This window comes from Osmia bicornis, chromosome 9, assembly GCF_907164935.1.
Source record: "Osmia bicornis bicornis chromosome 9, iOsmBic2.1, whole genome shotgun sequence".
Lineage (NCBI taxonomy): Eukaryota > Metazoa > Arthropoda > Insecta > Hymenoptera > Megachilidae > Osmia > Osmia bicornis.
Window position 1 is genome coordinate 5,992,545 of NC_060224.1, and position 15,602 is coordinate 6,008,146.

The following is a 15,602-nucleotide window of genomic DNA, read 5'->3' on the forward strand; positions in this document are numbered from 1 at the left end:
AGGGAAGAAGCAACCTGGGGGCAGAAGAAAAAACATGGTCGAAGAGGATTTTGCAAGGGGAATATACAGGTGGCCGGGGCAGCGGGGGGGAAATTGGACGCGTCAAATGTCGTGACTCGATTAAATGTCGCCGCGACTAGCGGGTAACGAACGACAGTCACAGAAGATGGACATCGTGATCGTCCTTATTCGTGGTAAATTGGAGACAAGTCGCGTCGGGAGGGCCTCGTTCTGACCCGTGTAGAAAACATCGTTCAGAAACGAAATTACGCAATTCACCGCAAGCCGCACGGCTGCGTATATCGTTGTCCCGCTATACGTATCGATGCAACGAAGATCGATTTCTCGTTATGCAATCGTTCGTAGAGGGGAGGACAGAAAGAAAGTTACATACTGGGGTCGAGACGAGCGATTCAGCTATGTAAGTACTTTCTTGCCTTGTCGCGACAGCGGTACGTTACGCTTCCTCTCTTCCGCGATTAGGAAAATCTATTTAAATTTCACCATTTCACTTGTGCAGACGCTCGGAAATTATCCCGTGCGATGCATTATCGTTTCTTTCAGAAGCGATAAACTATAGAGGGGATTATTCGCTTGGAAAAGAAATAAAAAATCTTTACGATATTGTATCGACAATTATAAAAGAAAACGGAGGACAAGCATTACGCAAGCGATCGCCGATGATGCTGCACTTTTTGTTCGCCCACCTTTTCAGCCTTGCGATCAGACGACGAGGAGGAAGGTTGAATCCTTGTGTTACAGATTTCCTTCCGGTTCTGTAACAGACGACCGGTTACGCACCCCGTCTCTTTCCCCTAACTTGATCTCCACCATCGCGTTGCGTTTCCCAACAAAGGAACTCCAGTTTTCCAGGAGCTTTTTTAATGGGACGAGAGAGGAAAAAAACGGGAGTACCCGGTGCAGCTTGTCGATGCGATGGCTCGACAAACGCCGAGAGTTTTTCGGTTCCTCGAGTGTCCATGCGCGAGTGGGAGGGAATACCGATGCAGGAAGTTACGCATCCTGTTCGGATCGATCTATACGCTTGCAGGATCAGCCTTTATTCCACGGATCCTGGACATTAGGGACGTGGACGTAAATATTTGAATGCGTCGAAAATTTCGATATCGGACAGAAGTTCGATTTCTCTTGTGCAACTCGATGAATCCATAGAACACGATACGTGCGAGAAACTATAATTACTCTTGAATACAGATCGGAATGTACAGACATCGCGCAGACTTTGTTTCGAAGGCAGCGTTAATATGGGAAATTAGGAGAAAGATAGTAGCGACGCGTTTCTCGGTTGTTCAGCCAACGCTTTGTTAACAAGTTGCGCTACACGGATCGTAAATCTGTTAAACGGGAAAGCAAGGAGGACCGTGAGAATGTATCGGCCCCCGAAAAAAGAAGCACGAGGGCCACTATCCACGATTAAGACGATGATTCGGGGTACAAACGGGGCCGAGGCGAACGGTAGGAGGAGGTTTTCTGGAAAAAAGGGTTGCACCCGACTCTCTGCTCTGTTCCGTCGGGTCGAACCGGTCTTTCTTTCGGAATTCATTAAAGCACGCGAGAAAACCAGGCGATAGTCGGTTGCTTATAAATAACCTGGAAACGGGAAGAGGCTGCCGTTTCATTGAACAAATTGCAACAAGAATCCGTGGATGCGTCTGCTAGGCACTTGATGTATTTATTAGCAGATCTGTGTGAAACGATCCTGCCTATCCTCTCCTTCGAATTCCTGTCTTCTATAACATATTAGCAATGATTAATCGCACTCTTCATCATTCTTTAACAATGATCATCCGCATACTTGCGCTCATCCGAACAGCTTAATAAATACTTTCATCGAGCACTAATAATTTTCACCGAAATAATTTTCATCGAACGATCCTTTTACCATCGCCCATCCCTTGTCGAATTTATGCTACTGGGAAAGGAAGTCCTGCGGTCAAGTGGTCAGAAGGAGCAATACCTAAAGCGGATTATGTCGATTTTCTTATAGAATTCATAGGCTTACGCCATTTCGCCACTCGGTGTATACCTCCCGCTGGTTTAAACCCTTTCGGTACGTTTCGATACTCGAGAGAGAGAGAGAGAAATTACATGGCCCTGCCTCGAAAGGCCATAAATTTTTACTGCGTTTTCTGGTCAGTGCGGTTTTTTCGTTCCATACGCCTAAAGAAAAGGAGAAAGGGTTGTTGTACCTCGGGTGAAAGGGACGTTCGTGCCGCGCCTCGTTAAAGACACACGACGAAAGGGTTGCTTTCGTCGAAAGGGTCACGCAAAGCCGGTAAATGGAAGATTACGGTGGGCCTCTTTGTATAATAATGCAGACCCAGAGAACCATTTTCCAATCCCTTTCGAAGAGCCTATTTAAACCTTGCGGATATTCCATAGAATTGAATTTGTTGGTGAAACTCTTGGTGCGTTCTGTTTCATTGTTTCTTCGTTTACGACTCTTGGGTACGAATGATTTAGGGAGGAGGATTCGAATGTAATTGGGATTCTTCAGAGTGATCGCGAGTGTTCGATCATTGTAATATTGTGCGAATCGTGCAACGAAAGATGGGATTCAATGCACGATCGAGTACCGATAGGTAACACACCTGTGATTCTTCAGGTGCTGAGCAAACGCCATCTTCAGCTAGTGTCCCGAAGCTCGTGAAGGTTACGAAAGGTGTCCTGGAATGAGTTACCAACCATGGAACAGGCTAAAATCTAGGGTATTCCTACTCCATTTTAAATTTCTTAACGTTCTCCACCTTATCGACTTCTTATTAGAAATTTAATTAACCCTTTCGATTAGAAAATCTAATTTAGTAATTGCATCAATTTTTGGTTCATTTAAGATATTTTCTTAATTTGTAATCGCAATTAAGACACTCGTTGATCATCGAATAAATTCAATTCTTCAATTCTCTAATAAAATGTTACTCTTCTGTGTAATTATGTTTATTCCTTTTCAAATGGTTTAGAAAATGAAAGTATCTGTTTGTAGCAAAAACATAAAAGAATAAATTCCACCTGTTTATTTTTGAATTATGGTTGAATTGTGTAGGACAGGTAAAAGCAACCAGGTAGACGTCGTAGCAGGAGGTACGGCATACTTTCTGGCGCTTACGTTTTCGACGTGATCGGAATACCTCAATTGAAATTCGTAGAGAAAGTACTCGATAGTATGCTTTAAAAATAGCATAGAAAATTTCGATACCAATATGACCAATTTAATTTTCCAATCATAAAATAATTAACACTTAAAATATTTGTCCGTATTAACGAAAGTGATAGTAAGAAAACCAGGTTTTGTTATACAAATGCTTTTATTAACAAATGCGAGGGGGAGAATAAATAATCGTGTCGCGTGATTAATAAATAATCTGTGAACAACCATAAAAGGCACAACGTTATGGCGTTCGGTACGAGCAATCTTCAGCTTTGTGAATCGACTCTTCAATCGAGCCAAACCTTCTTCTATCTATCCATCATAAAAATGGCCATTTTTACAAGATTGTACCCTTCGACGCGTACACGTGTGACACTGAACGATGAATTGAATAACTTCCATTCTTTCCTGGAGTCCTCGATTTAATCAATCAACGGACAGAATCGTATACTCGATCGATTTCTCGAGGAAAGAATACAAGTTTTTCTTTCGTTTCGAATGACGGATAATCGACAGTCTTCGATTGATCGATCATCGTATATGATTCAAGGTTATTTGGCGTGCGTCTCTTTGGTCTCTCGATCGTACAACAACGAACGATCGATCTCGTCGTTAAGAACATGAATTAATTTATAGATGAACCAGCGTCAGAAGCTACGGGAAGCTTCGTTCAGGGTGCCTAGTAGTTCGACGAACTGGCAGGATTCACCGACGAGGAGGAAGACGAAGAGGACGAACCGGAGGAGCTGTAAGAACTTGAACCGCTGTTGGGCGAGTAGTAAGAGTAGGCGAGATTCTGGGCTTCCACACCGTTGGTCGGCGTCCAGACGCGGGAATATGGTCCATTTCCGTCCCACGTGTTAGCCGGGTCGTAGCTCGACGTGGTCGAGGGCAAAGGTGGAGCTCCGTATGCCGGTGTAGCCGGTTCCATCGACATTCCTGCGAAAACGAAGTTTTGTTGCTTTCACTTTCCTTTTCCCATTTTTAAAAGCGAAATGATAACAATAGTTTCTTTCAGATACGTACCCATTGGCATCATCATGCCACCTTTCTTGAAGAATTGCACGGCGATAAATCCAACGACGAGGAGGATCGCGAGTTTCGAGAGCACCAGAGCCTTCAATGCCTTCAGTCCAATGATAGCCACGAAGATGGGCATCAAAGCCTTCAGTTTCAGCTTCAACAACAACAGGAAGGGTAACAGCAGCTTCTTCTTCAAGATTCCTCGAGCTTGACTGGTAGCCACTTCGTTTCCTTTGAATTCGACGTCCAAGTCAGCAAAACTCCTGCTGGGTCTGTATTTCAAGCTAGCGTCCACGAAGGGTAGATCGACTCCATAGTCGAAACTCTTCAGGTACTTGAAGGTCCTAGCGACGATCGCCTCGTCCACGGTGTCTAAGGATCTGGCCTCGGTGCTGGTCCCAAGTTTCTCGTCCAAGTATCCGAGAACTTCGTGTTTCAGGCAGGACACCCAAGAGTCCGCGGCGATACACTCGTTCAAGGATTTAGAGAGGAAGTCCTGGCTTGCCATGCAACTTCCTGCCATCAGCACTATGGCCGCTGTAGCTACGAACGTCCTCATCCTTTCGTTATCCTTGGTAAATCCTTCGGTTACAAGGCTGGTTCTCACGATACCTGTCGCTTACTCGCGAAGCTTGAAAGAATGAATATAAAAAAAAATCGATCGTCCACCCGTGCTTGTGCGAGCGAGCGATCGCCGATCGAACTGCGACTGACGGAGGAGTGGCCCGCCCCTTTTATTTAATTTGCCCCCCGCGAATCTATGTTATTCGGTCGCGCATGCCGGGAATCGACGATCGAAGGAAAATTATTCAAATTTCACTGGCACATAGACGGAACACGGGACTATCCTCTCCACCTTCCCTCTCCGCGAACGTGGAGGTATACGTGCGTGCACGCGTCCCGACGCGTGTACAAGCGTGTACGTACGCGGAACGAGTGTCGGCCCGCGTCGCGTACCACGTACACGATGGCATGCGACGCCCGGGACGCACGGGAAACGGAACTTGCCCCGCGTTCATCGGCTTCGTGCTCTTACTTGGCCTTCCTTCTAACGCCCCGCTTATCTCTCGAGCCTTCTACGATTCCTCGTTTGGAGAACGGATAACCGTTCCGGTTGTAACGAACGGTGCGATTTTCTTCGCCCTTTCATTAGGCCCAATATGGACAAACAGATGTTCAGTGGAATTTCATTTTTTTAAGGTTGATTTTTTAATTAAGAATATCACATTTGCTTCACTCATCACAGATCTGGTCGTGGGATTATTTTAATCAAAGCATTTTACAATAATTCATTTTTTTACAGCTAAACACTAAAGTGTTTGTAAGTAGGTTCATTATTTTCATGTTTATTAATATTTTTTGAAAATTCCCAAGTACTTTTTTATCAAATTTAATGTATATAGGTGTTCAAATGGTAATTGCAATTTTTATACAAATGTCAATTTTCTAAATTTCATTTCGTAATTTGGTACTTTATATCGTTGGTTCAATATTGAAAGCATTCGAGAATTTGCTTTCCTTTTGAATAATTAATCCAACTTATACTGTAGCGTTGATAACCGGTGACCGCCAGAGTAGTCAATGTGTTAATCTTCGGAACCACCCTGGTTCGTATTTACTTAATCTCGGGTCGTAAATTTTCAATTGCTGTAATCTGGTAATACAACATTACACTAGCTCGCAGGAGAATTACAGCTCCCTAGGAACAGGCCAATAAATTCTACGTTCTTTTTGTATCCTCAGCATTCACAGATAAAAAGGACGTACGAACGTTTCAGATTAAATGGCGTCTGTAATTCATGCAATGTAAAAATAGAAACGAAAGTGTTTGAGGAAGGAGGAATGTAAACTGCAGGAAGGTTACGCGTCTGGATTTTCATTTCATAGGAATATGCATAAAACAAAGCGGTATTGCCAGGTCGCGTGAAGCGGCCAGTCGTGTCTGATCATTATCGGGTATAATCTCCTTGCAAAACCGGACTCACGTTAAAGAACTTAGATACCCAAGCGAGAATTTCACGGTTTGGTCTTTCTTGCAATTATAGGGTGGCAAGGACAGATCGTGTCAATTACAGAGGCAGATGCGCGATGTTAAGCGTTACCATATATTTCGTTAAGCCGCGAAATAATCAACAGCTTTAATGGGCAGCTTACGTGTTACAGAATGCACGATAAACGTCCTGGATTAGAATCATGGTTAATAGAGCAACCATTTGTAAAACATTACCGTAACAATTTTAATAGAATATATGTAGGTATATGGTACTAATGTCTGAAGTTATGGTTTAAGAAATGGTAATTTCAAACGCCAACACGATCGTAATTTGATGCGAAGTATAGTTTATTTAAATTCTCCTTTCAAACTTTCTTTGATTACTTTCGAATTGAAAAAAAGGATTAGATTTGATGAGGATCCTTAGGTACATATATCACACATAATTTTTGCTATTATTTTGAAATTTATTTCATTTGTAATGGGTAGCATAGTTATAAAGTTAGGAGATAATTATAAATTTGGAACTGGGGTGTTGGCACTTTGATGACTAGTGTCGCCTCTTCGTAATTCCAGCATCCAAATTTTTATTCTTCTTCAGCCTATATTAATTTTATCACGTTCGAATTATACTTTGAAGTTTTCAGCGTGCAGTACAGAAACGTGGAGTTCTCGTTTTAAACAGAAAAGGAAAGATAAAGTTATTAGAATTATCCTATGAAATATGCATCAAAGTGTTAAGTTTTCTCTTATACTTTTTATCATATCTAATGGATCGAAGCTCGTTAAATTCCATTTTTATCCACCTGAAATTGATTATCGTTAGATTATCATCATCGACTATCATCGTGACAAATGAGATTGTTCATAAATATGTGTTGCAAGAATAATTTATTAAATAAAGCGTACAGAGGAGAGAAGGAAGACAGGTATTTTACAAAAGTCGCGAACGAGACGCACGAACGAACGCTTTACGACTGCGCGTGTCCGGCATACGCGAGTTCATGAGCGGAATATTGAGATGGTTGAGCCTCGTCCTGGAAGGACCTGTACTGAGCCTGATACTCCCATGGTCCATGGGCGGCAAGAGGGGCGCCGTGTCCGTCGGCAGCTATTTTCTTGCACAACTGGAAGATCGCCATTCCGACGGCGACGATGAAGCTGAAGAACGACAGTTGCAGAGCGTTCCAGGCTTTCAAACCGAGGACACCGATGGCTAAGGGGATCAGAGTCATAGCCTTGAGGAGGACGAACACCAGGATCGGGATGACGACCTTCTTCAGCTTCGATTTGCGAGCCTCTTCGACGGCACGACCCTGGCCGAACTTCACGTCGAAGGTGAGCTGATCGTCGTCGATGTTCCTGGCGCTCACCTTCACGGTGGAGTCCATCGGCAGCTTGAAGGTCACGTCGTGAGAGGACAGATAGGTCTGAACGTTGTCCAGTAAGGAAGTTTCGCTACGACCGGTCACCTCTTCGACAGGGTACGAGTTGCGAGTTACTTCCACCGTTTCGGAGACCTGCGTACAAAAAGGAAAGTTTAGCTTCACGAATTCGCTCTCAAAAACTTTCAAACGAGAACCATTTAGGGGAGCAGCGATGGTAAAAACCACGAAGGAAAATGGAACGGTGTCACTTTTCAAGAGGACTTGCGTAATCGTCAGGCTTGGAGGTCGTGTTTACGATCGCCATCACTTGCCTTGAAGCTGTCTTTGCGGAAGATCTGGTCGAGGAGATTCAGAACCTTGAACTTCATGCAGGACACTTCGTCGTTCTTCTGGGAACACTCGATTTTCGTCTGGTCCACCATTTGGTCCATGCTGCTACCCTTCCAAAGGTCGTTCTTCGCCGGCTGGGCGGCCGCCAGGGCTAATATGGCGCACAACACGTACAGTTTCATGATTCTAGCGGAGAAAACGTCGGCTCGTGGTATACACCCTGAAGAAAAGGCTGTTGCGCGTCTCGTACTCGAGAACGATCGTTGGGAATGACAATTGTACGACGACTGATGCCAATGGGTTGGGCATCAGGCTATTTATACGAAGCCCCCATCGTTCTTGTTCGTTCGACGTCCGAGTAGCGGAGCACCCGAACACATACCGCCCCCACTTCCATCCGGCCACGAATTTTCTTTTCGTTCAGTATGGTGTTCGATTATCGAGGCCTCGACACGATCGTGACGGGACTGCGGGAACGATCCGTGGATCAGCAAAGTCGAAAGAAAGCTTTTCTGCGACGCATGACACGCCGATGTCGGCCGATCCGGCTGTGGGTCGCGTGCTTCGCTCACGAAACGCGATCGTGCTTTGATATTAATAAGCGACCGTTTGCTTTCTACCAGGAAACACGAGACTCTTTTGATATCGAAAGGGAACATTGAAATTATACGTATTTCAATGGTGTACCACTTTGATAGGGGAGAATTTTGGATGACAATTTTAGGGGGAAGAAAAACAGGTTTCTACGCTTGTGAATGAGGGAAAAATAGTAAAATCTTTTCATAACATTTGCAGATATGTTGGATATTAAAATATGAAGAATGACACAAATTTTTAATAATGATCTGATAATTTATTATTGACATTTTCTGAAGAGGATAAGGGATGATTTACTGCAACTTTGAAAAACCAGAAGACGATGAATTCTTTTTTTGAAAAACATCTTTCATCTTTCATTACAAATCATTGAAAGAAATCGATTCCTTGGAATTAGTTCGAAATTCCTTTTAGGGACTGGGCTCTCCTAAATTCCTCAAGAAGAATTCATGATAGGTATATGCATTCCAAAGTGAACAAAATATCATTCATTTCATTAACCTCGATCATGTGTCGATGAAACAATCAGATCACGCAATAAACGGGCCGAAACTTTCGAATATTCGGCCCGCTGTCCGCGCAGCATCGGTTGTAGGGTAGAAAAGCGGAAGTTGCGCGCGCGAGTAAGAGTAGAAGACCCTTCATCCTTGGCACCAATGGCATCGTAACATTGGCATTGAATCCATCGTTCATTCATGCCACGAACTCGACACTTTCCACACGTCTTCCACGCGTTAATACTAACACCGATCCCCACCCTTAGCCTTTGATCACGTTAATTTCATTAGACGAGCTTGGAATTTCCCATTGCTATTCATTAGTATAATGTCTTAATCATAAAAATTAAAAAGAAAAAAGTGTCCATTGAAAATCCTAGATTTTGAGCTTCAAATTTTTATTGAACGTCTAAGCTTTGGATGGTAAATCTTTTAATAAATTTTTTAATTAATAGCACAAAGTACAATTACTACGTTATGTATACAAATATTTCTCCGTTTGAAATTAATTATTCAAAGTTGCGTAAATATAATTGACGTTTTAAAAGGGTAATTTCACCCTCTGGCGACTCCAATTAAGTCGCGTGCGCTGTTCGAGCCGAGACTCAGGGGATTCCTTTAATCCCATCAGAAATGCGCGTTGCGTGCGAGTTTCTCGTGCGAGAATGTACGCGTGGGGTTGCGAGGAGACACTTTTGTCCGCTTTGCCCGACTTCCTCCGGCTCGTCACAAAGAAACGGTAATTGGAATATTGGGTCGAGTTAGCATAAGCATTCAGGCCGTTGTAACGCCTTTCCGATCGACAGCACCTGTTTTCCCTTATCGCTTTTCCAAATTATCGCTACCTGCATTTTTCTTGCCATTCCATTTTCGTTGGATTTCCAGAACCGTATAAAATCGAATAAAAATCGAAACGCATAACGCCGACAAATCTTTCAATAATTAAATTATCATCTACTTTTACTTCTTTTCCTCTAATAGATATGTTGTCTTCACGATACTTGACTTACAAAAACAACCATAGAATTCTTAAATAATCGACAACTTTCACGATGAACAAATAATAAAATCGAAAGTGACTGGGGTGTTTCAGGGTGACAGTGACAGACAAGGTTTGATGAGACCATGTAAAAGATTTTATTATAAATAAGTCAGAGTCGCGCGAATAAATATTAAATAGAAAGATCTAGGGGAGGAAGTCGAGTCTTCGTGTCAGCCTATTTCCTGTACGCCCTGTAGGGACCATGCGCCGCGGTGTCCCAATGAGGAGGATGTTCCACTGGAGGGTGTCCGTAGTGTACGACCTCGTAGGCGACTTTGGGTTTGGTCAGCTTGAAGATCATCATCGCTCCGCTGAGGACCATGGAGAGGAGACCCAGAGTGAGTGCTTTCCAAGTCTTCAAGGCTATCAGGGCAAGAGCTAGTGGCACTAGGGCGGTAGCCTTGAACTTCAGACCCAACAGGAACGGTATCATGACCTTCTTGACGAATCCACGGCCTACGAAAACGATTTTAATTAATTATTACAATTTCCTCTGAACGAATGTCTTCGACATTCCGAAAGATTTTAATAAGTAAATTTTGTTACCTTGACCGTTTGAAGAGTCCGACAGAGGGACAGTCAGGCTTCTGGGCATGCTGTCGACCAAGGATCGGGGCACAATGTTGGATCCTGCGATAGCTTCTGGTAGCTTAGCCTCTAATTGATGGCTCGACAGGTACGCGTCCAGTTTCTCCAGCATCAAGGACCTCAGAAGTTCTTTCCTAGCTGGATCCACAGAGTCATAGTGCGAAGGATAGTATTCCTCGCTGCTCTCTTCAGGAAAGTCTCTCGATTTGACTACAGCCAAATCGTCGGTGATCGCGAGTCTGTCTTGTTTCACTGCGTTGCTCAGGTAAGCCAGAACCTTTGGTTTCACGCAGGACAACATCGATTCGTTGTCTATGCATCTGCAAGATAGATGATCGATGATGTAGTATGTTTATTAAAATTATGATTTCTTTCGTTGTTCACACGCTCACCTGTAATAAATGCTACGAAGGGTCTCGGCTGTGGTCTCCGTCCTTTCCGAGGACGCAAGGGCAGCCAGAAGGGCGACGGACGCGACGATCGTAAGAAACTTCATGACGGCTACTACCGATTTGCGAGGCTAAACACCGAATGCCGGTTCGAACGAAGACAACGCGGTTTTATAGCCGATGGAAGCCACGCACGGTCGATGAATTTTGATCAGGGACGTGTGGCCGATTGAAAGGAAAGAAGAAAGCCTCATTATCTAGGGTGACGATGTTTTCACGGCTCCCGTGCTTGGTCCCCGTGGGACGATTTTGGTTTCGATATCCATTTCTTCCCTCCGTTTCCGGTTCTGGACGTGGTCTCCTATCGCGTCGCTGAGATTCCTCGTCAATTGCTTTCGCGACCATCGACGATGGAGCTCGGAAATTCGATTCGAAGCTTCGAAACGCTATCTTTCAGGGAAAAGACGGGACGAGCAGAAGAAATCTAACGACGGTAAGGTGAAATCGCTCGAGCTTTGATCGTGAGAAGAGAATAGATGAAAGTAAAAACGTTTTATGAAGAGGGAACAATCAGCATAATTGGAAACTGGTTAGAAAGTGATTTTATATGGAAATTTAAGCCAGGCTTGCGTAAGCTTTTGATTCAACAGGTGCTGCACACTAGGTGTTATTAATTATATTAAGGTGGATTGCTTTCGTTAAGAAAATTAAAAGGTCGAGATAGTTTGCTAAATCTTTTTATTGCAAAATAATAAGATAATAATTTGTGAGATATGCTATTCTATAGAAAACCAGAAAGATGAAACTTCATTTATCATTTTGTTTAGGGAATATAAAATATAACACTGGTAGATTTTCTTTTTACAGAATTTATTACGAACAAAACAATAGGATACATTGAAACTTCGAGGTAGCATGATCGAAGCATCCTTACACTTTGTACAGTACATAATTTACTTTTTATACATCATTAAAATTTTAATAAATACAATAAATAACTGGGTATGGCACCCGAGAACGTAACAATAAACAAGCACACCCTTATATCTATTATTAGGAATTCTTTTTTTCAAAATTCCATACCTTCAACATAATAATTTACAGGATAGTAGTTACAAGCTCACCCATGTGTACACCTTAATTATTATTCTTTTCTAATTACATACGATACATGAATCCCAAACAAATTAATACAGAAATCATATTTGTATATTTCTGACAAGGTGTCAATAGCGTTTGACACTTCATCAGAAAAGAAAGGAATTTATTTTTCCAATAAGAATCTTTAAATTCAATGCTGAACAACAGCTCAATTTTAATTTACTAACGGAAAAATAATTGAGACTTTATCGATCATAATTTCCAATCATCTATCTACATCCCTAAACAAAATATGCTTAATTAAATCGAAGAGAAAGTTTCTTCTTTCTCATTCGATTTAATATTCCACACATTATAAATCCACCTTGATATTACCACGAGTGCAAACGCTGAAGTTCTCGAGGAACGAGAAAAATTCGGAAAATTCTCGTCGCAGTGCAAAACATGTAATTACATTAAATACGACAAGTGACATCCTTTGACCAAAAGAATGCACCCGTCTTCGTGTTCCAAGCAGAACTTGCGCACTCGTGGTGCCCTAAATTGACCGCGCGATTGCTTAGCGGAATCAACCGGTCGCGTTCGCGCCGGAGACTTCAACGCCTGGACTGGAGACTTCAATGCTCGCGCTTGAGATTTGAATGCGTGGTTTGCGCGTACTGGTATTCGGTGATCCTTAAAATTGGAAAGAAAAATCCACGTCAGGTTTACTCGGTATTTATGTGGCACGGATAGGTTCTTAGGCAGTCTCCACCGTCTTGACCCAATCTGGCCGCGTTCAGATATCTGTGAAATTTCTGGCTAGACGGGCTTTCGGTTCCTGTTCGTTTCAACTCCTGTGGGTCTCTGCAACGAAGAGAAATATGATAAATTAATAACAAATTCTACACACATAGATATCTTTATTTAGCTATCTATAATTTATGAAAAGGTAAATCTTAATACGATTCACGGGTAAGCGTATTCGTTCGACAAATATTTGTGTTACTTTCGCCATTTAGCAAGTGGAGACTCGCTAACAGGATGATTAGTTTAGTTAGAGAGCAGCACAAGCATTACGCACTTCCTACCGGAACTAATAACTCCGTGTTTCTGGTCGGAGGAATATCTCCACCTGCGCTTGGTATGGTATTGTTTGTTGCTTGGCAATGACCGTGAACAGCGTTCGATATAAAGAACGTAACGAGAAAAAGAGACAGGTTTGTGGAACGTGATTCGATGTTCGAGCGATTTGGAACGGTGGCCACCTTTCTCTTCGGTGATCGACGCCTGTGCCGATCGAAATTCGAACGCGGATAAACGTATAATTACTTGGCCCGGTTTATCGGTCAGTGCGAAATTTTAAGCACATTCCTACAGAATTTGGAAATTTTTGGATAATTTTAACTCACGGCGTCTACAGAAGAAATCTATCTTTGTAATATTAATCCATATACTATTCAAACTAATAGAAATATCTCAACCATCCGTCCTCGAAATCTTAAACCGACTTCCGTTTATTCTCATAACCAACTTCCCGACGGAGAGATCAACGTTCTAATCACATACTTCAACATTGCCTCCTTACCTGGAGAGTTCGTTGGAAACGAGATTACTATGTGGCGAGTAAACAGTCGGGTTCTTGTACATGCTGCACACCAGCCTCTCCCTGCACGGCTCGTCGTTGAATCTCAATTGCCTAAAGATCTCCTCGAGTCTACCAACAATTGGCCCGTAAAATTCATCGTCGTAACCTTGTCTCTGTCTGACGACAGGTACCTTCGTCTCCGTTTGCGAATTCTTCGGAGACACCTGTCGCACATTTTGCGCTCCCAGCACGGTGTAAGGAGGTTTCACGTTCGTAGCTGTCGGCAACATCGTTGACGGTAAATTAACAGGGTTTAAAGGAACGTTCACAACGGGAGCTGCGTGCTGTTGTTGGACAACCGTTCGACGATTGTCAGCATAGGCCGAGTAGGCTAAATTGTGAGCCGACACGGGGGGACGTTTTTCTTGATAAGGAGGTGCAACTGGTTGAACGTTTGGCGCGTATTGCGGCACACCGTACGTTCCTGCGTACGCGGGTCCTGGAAAAGGTGCTGGAAGTACTCCTGGAACTCGGCCAGGAATGCTGGCTGCAGCTACGGGTTCGGTATGTTGGTCGTAAGGCTCTTCGTACGGTTCGATGCCCCACTCTTTCAGCTCTTCCATGTCTTTTCGGTATTGAATATGAGGATGAGCGTAGTCGTAACCATCGAACTCCTCTTCGTCGCGATGATGATGATGATGGTTGTAGTAAGTTGGAACTGGTACTGGAACTGGAACGTGGTGATGATGATGCGCGATCTGAAATAGAATAACGTTAGAAGATATTTGGTACAATGATTATGTTTAGCATCGACATTTACCTGATGATGATGGTGATGATATTTTGTAGAGTGCGTGGTGTAATAACTCGAGCACAGTTTGAAAATGTGCGCGAACGCGGGTATGAAGAAAAGTAACAGCTTCAGGAAAAGCTTCTTAGCTGTGCCCACGCCGAACAGGAATGGTATCACGAACATGAATTTCACTTTTATCAGCTTGATGATGAGCAGCAGCGCCAGCAAGCTCGTCATCAATTTATTCTGAATAAATTTTTCTGAAATAAGGAAATTGTTAGTTAATTTTATAAAGATTCTCTTCGATTCTCCTCTTCGCTATAACCTACTGATTTTCTTGAAGAAAATCCTCCCCTCGCTTTGTAAACGCTGTTCACCGAAATCCAGCCTCACCAAGGCCCCGTTTTCATCCACTTCGCGAGGACTGATTTTGATCGCAGCACCCTCGAAGAAGAAATCCGGCAATCGAATCTCGTAATCTCTGGTAGCAAGGAATTTCAAGGCTCTTTTACGCAAAGCATCGGTCACTTCCTCCAAAGGTGTTCGTTCCTCCTCGAATTGTCGACCCGTTTCCTCTCCCTCCGTTCCTTCACTTTCCGCTTCGTTCGAGCAGTCATCCTTGCTAGATCCTCCGACTAGGTTCTCGTCCAGCGAGTCCTGCTCCTCCTTTTTCCGACACGTTCCATAATCGAGACTGTTTTTCGTCAGCGTCAGCCCCTCGAACACGGTCACGTTATCTCGTTCCACGAAAACGTTGTCCAAATACGAGTAAGCGTTTTTCTGTATACACGAGAACGTTACTGATCGGTCACAGTCTCTAAGCAATCCGTTCCACAGCTCGTTACCGGTCTCGTTCGCCAGCAGACCGTCCAGCTTAAAGATCCTCGTGTAAGCTTTCAAGTTTTTGAAACTGAAGAACTGCGAATGAACGCGTGCCACGCATAAACACGCGACTATTAACAGCGTCCTTGAATACATCTCCGTTCGACGAAGATTTGTTCACAGTGTCACGAATTGTCCTATTTTTCTCACGAACACGATTGAAAAATTCGCCAAGTATCTCTATGTAGATCAAGAAATACAACTTTGTTGCACTTTTGATTTCTTCAAACCAACCCACGTGCA

General features: G+C 43.3%; 4 protein-coding genes across 4 annotated transcripts; all 4 read right to left on the minus strand.

Annotated features, from left to right (window-relative positions):
- Positions 1-3,848: 3,848 nt before the first annotated feature.
- On the minus strand, positions 3,849-4,751 carry LOC114879005. The gene is made up of 2 exons (XM_029193457.2): positions 4,196-4,751; positions 3,849-4,108 (listed from the first exon to the last, which is right to left on the minus strand). Exons 1-2 carry the CDS (start codon positions 4,749-4,751, stop codon positions 3,849-3,851), a joined length of 816 nt encoding a protein of 271 aa, XP_029049290.1.
- Positions 4,752-7,156: 2,405 nt separating this feature from the next.
- Positions 7,157-8,097, minus strand: LOC114879003. Its single transcript, XM_029193455.2, has 2 exons — positions 7,885-8,097; positions 7,157-7,705 (listed from the first exon to the last, which is right to left on the minus strand). Exons 1-2 carry the CDS (start codon positions 8,083-8,085, stop codon positions 7,157-7,159), a joined length of 750 nt encoding a protein of 249 aa, XP_029049288.2. The 5' UTR covers positions 8,086-8,097.
- Positions 8,098-10,214: 2,117 nt separating this feature from the next.
- On the minus strand, positions 10,215-11,123 carry LOC114879007. The gene is made up of 3 exons (XM_029193458.2): positions 11,020-11,123; positions 10,586-10,947; positions 10,215-10,495 (listed from the first exon to the last, which is right to left on the minus strand). Exons 1-3 carry the CDS (start codon positions 11,121-11,123, stop codon positions 10,215-10,217), a joined length of 747 nt encoding a protein of 248 aa, XP_029049291.1.
- Positions 11,124-12,824: 1,701 nt separating this feature from the next.
- On the minus strand, positions 12,825-15,602 carry LOC114879004. The gene is made up of 4 exons (XM_029193456.2): positions 14,807-15,602; positions 14,505-14,737; positions 13,685-14,442; positions 12,825-12,963 (listed from the first exon to the last, which is right to left on the minus strand). The coding sequence occupies exons 1-4, from the start codon at positions 15,453-15,455 to the stop codon at positions 12,825-12,827; spliced, it is 1,779 nt and encodes a 592-aa protein (XP_029049289.2). The 5' UTR covers positions 15,456-15,602.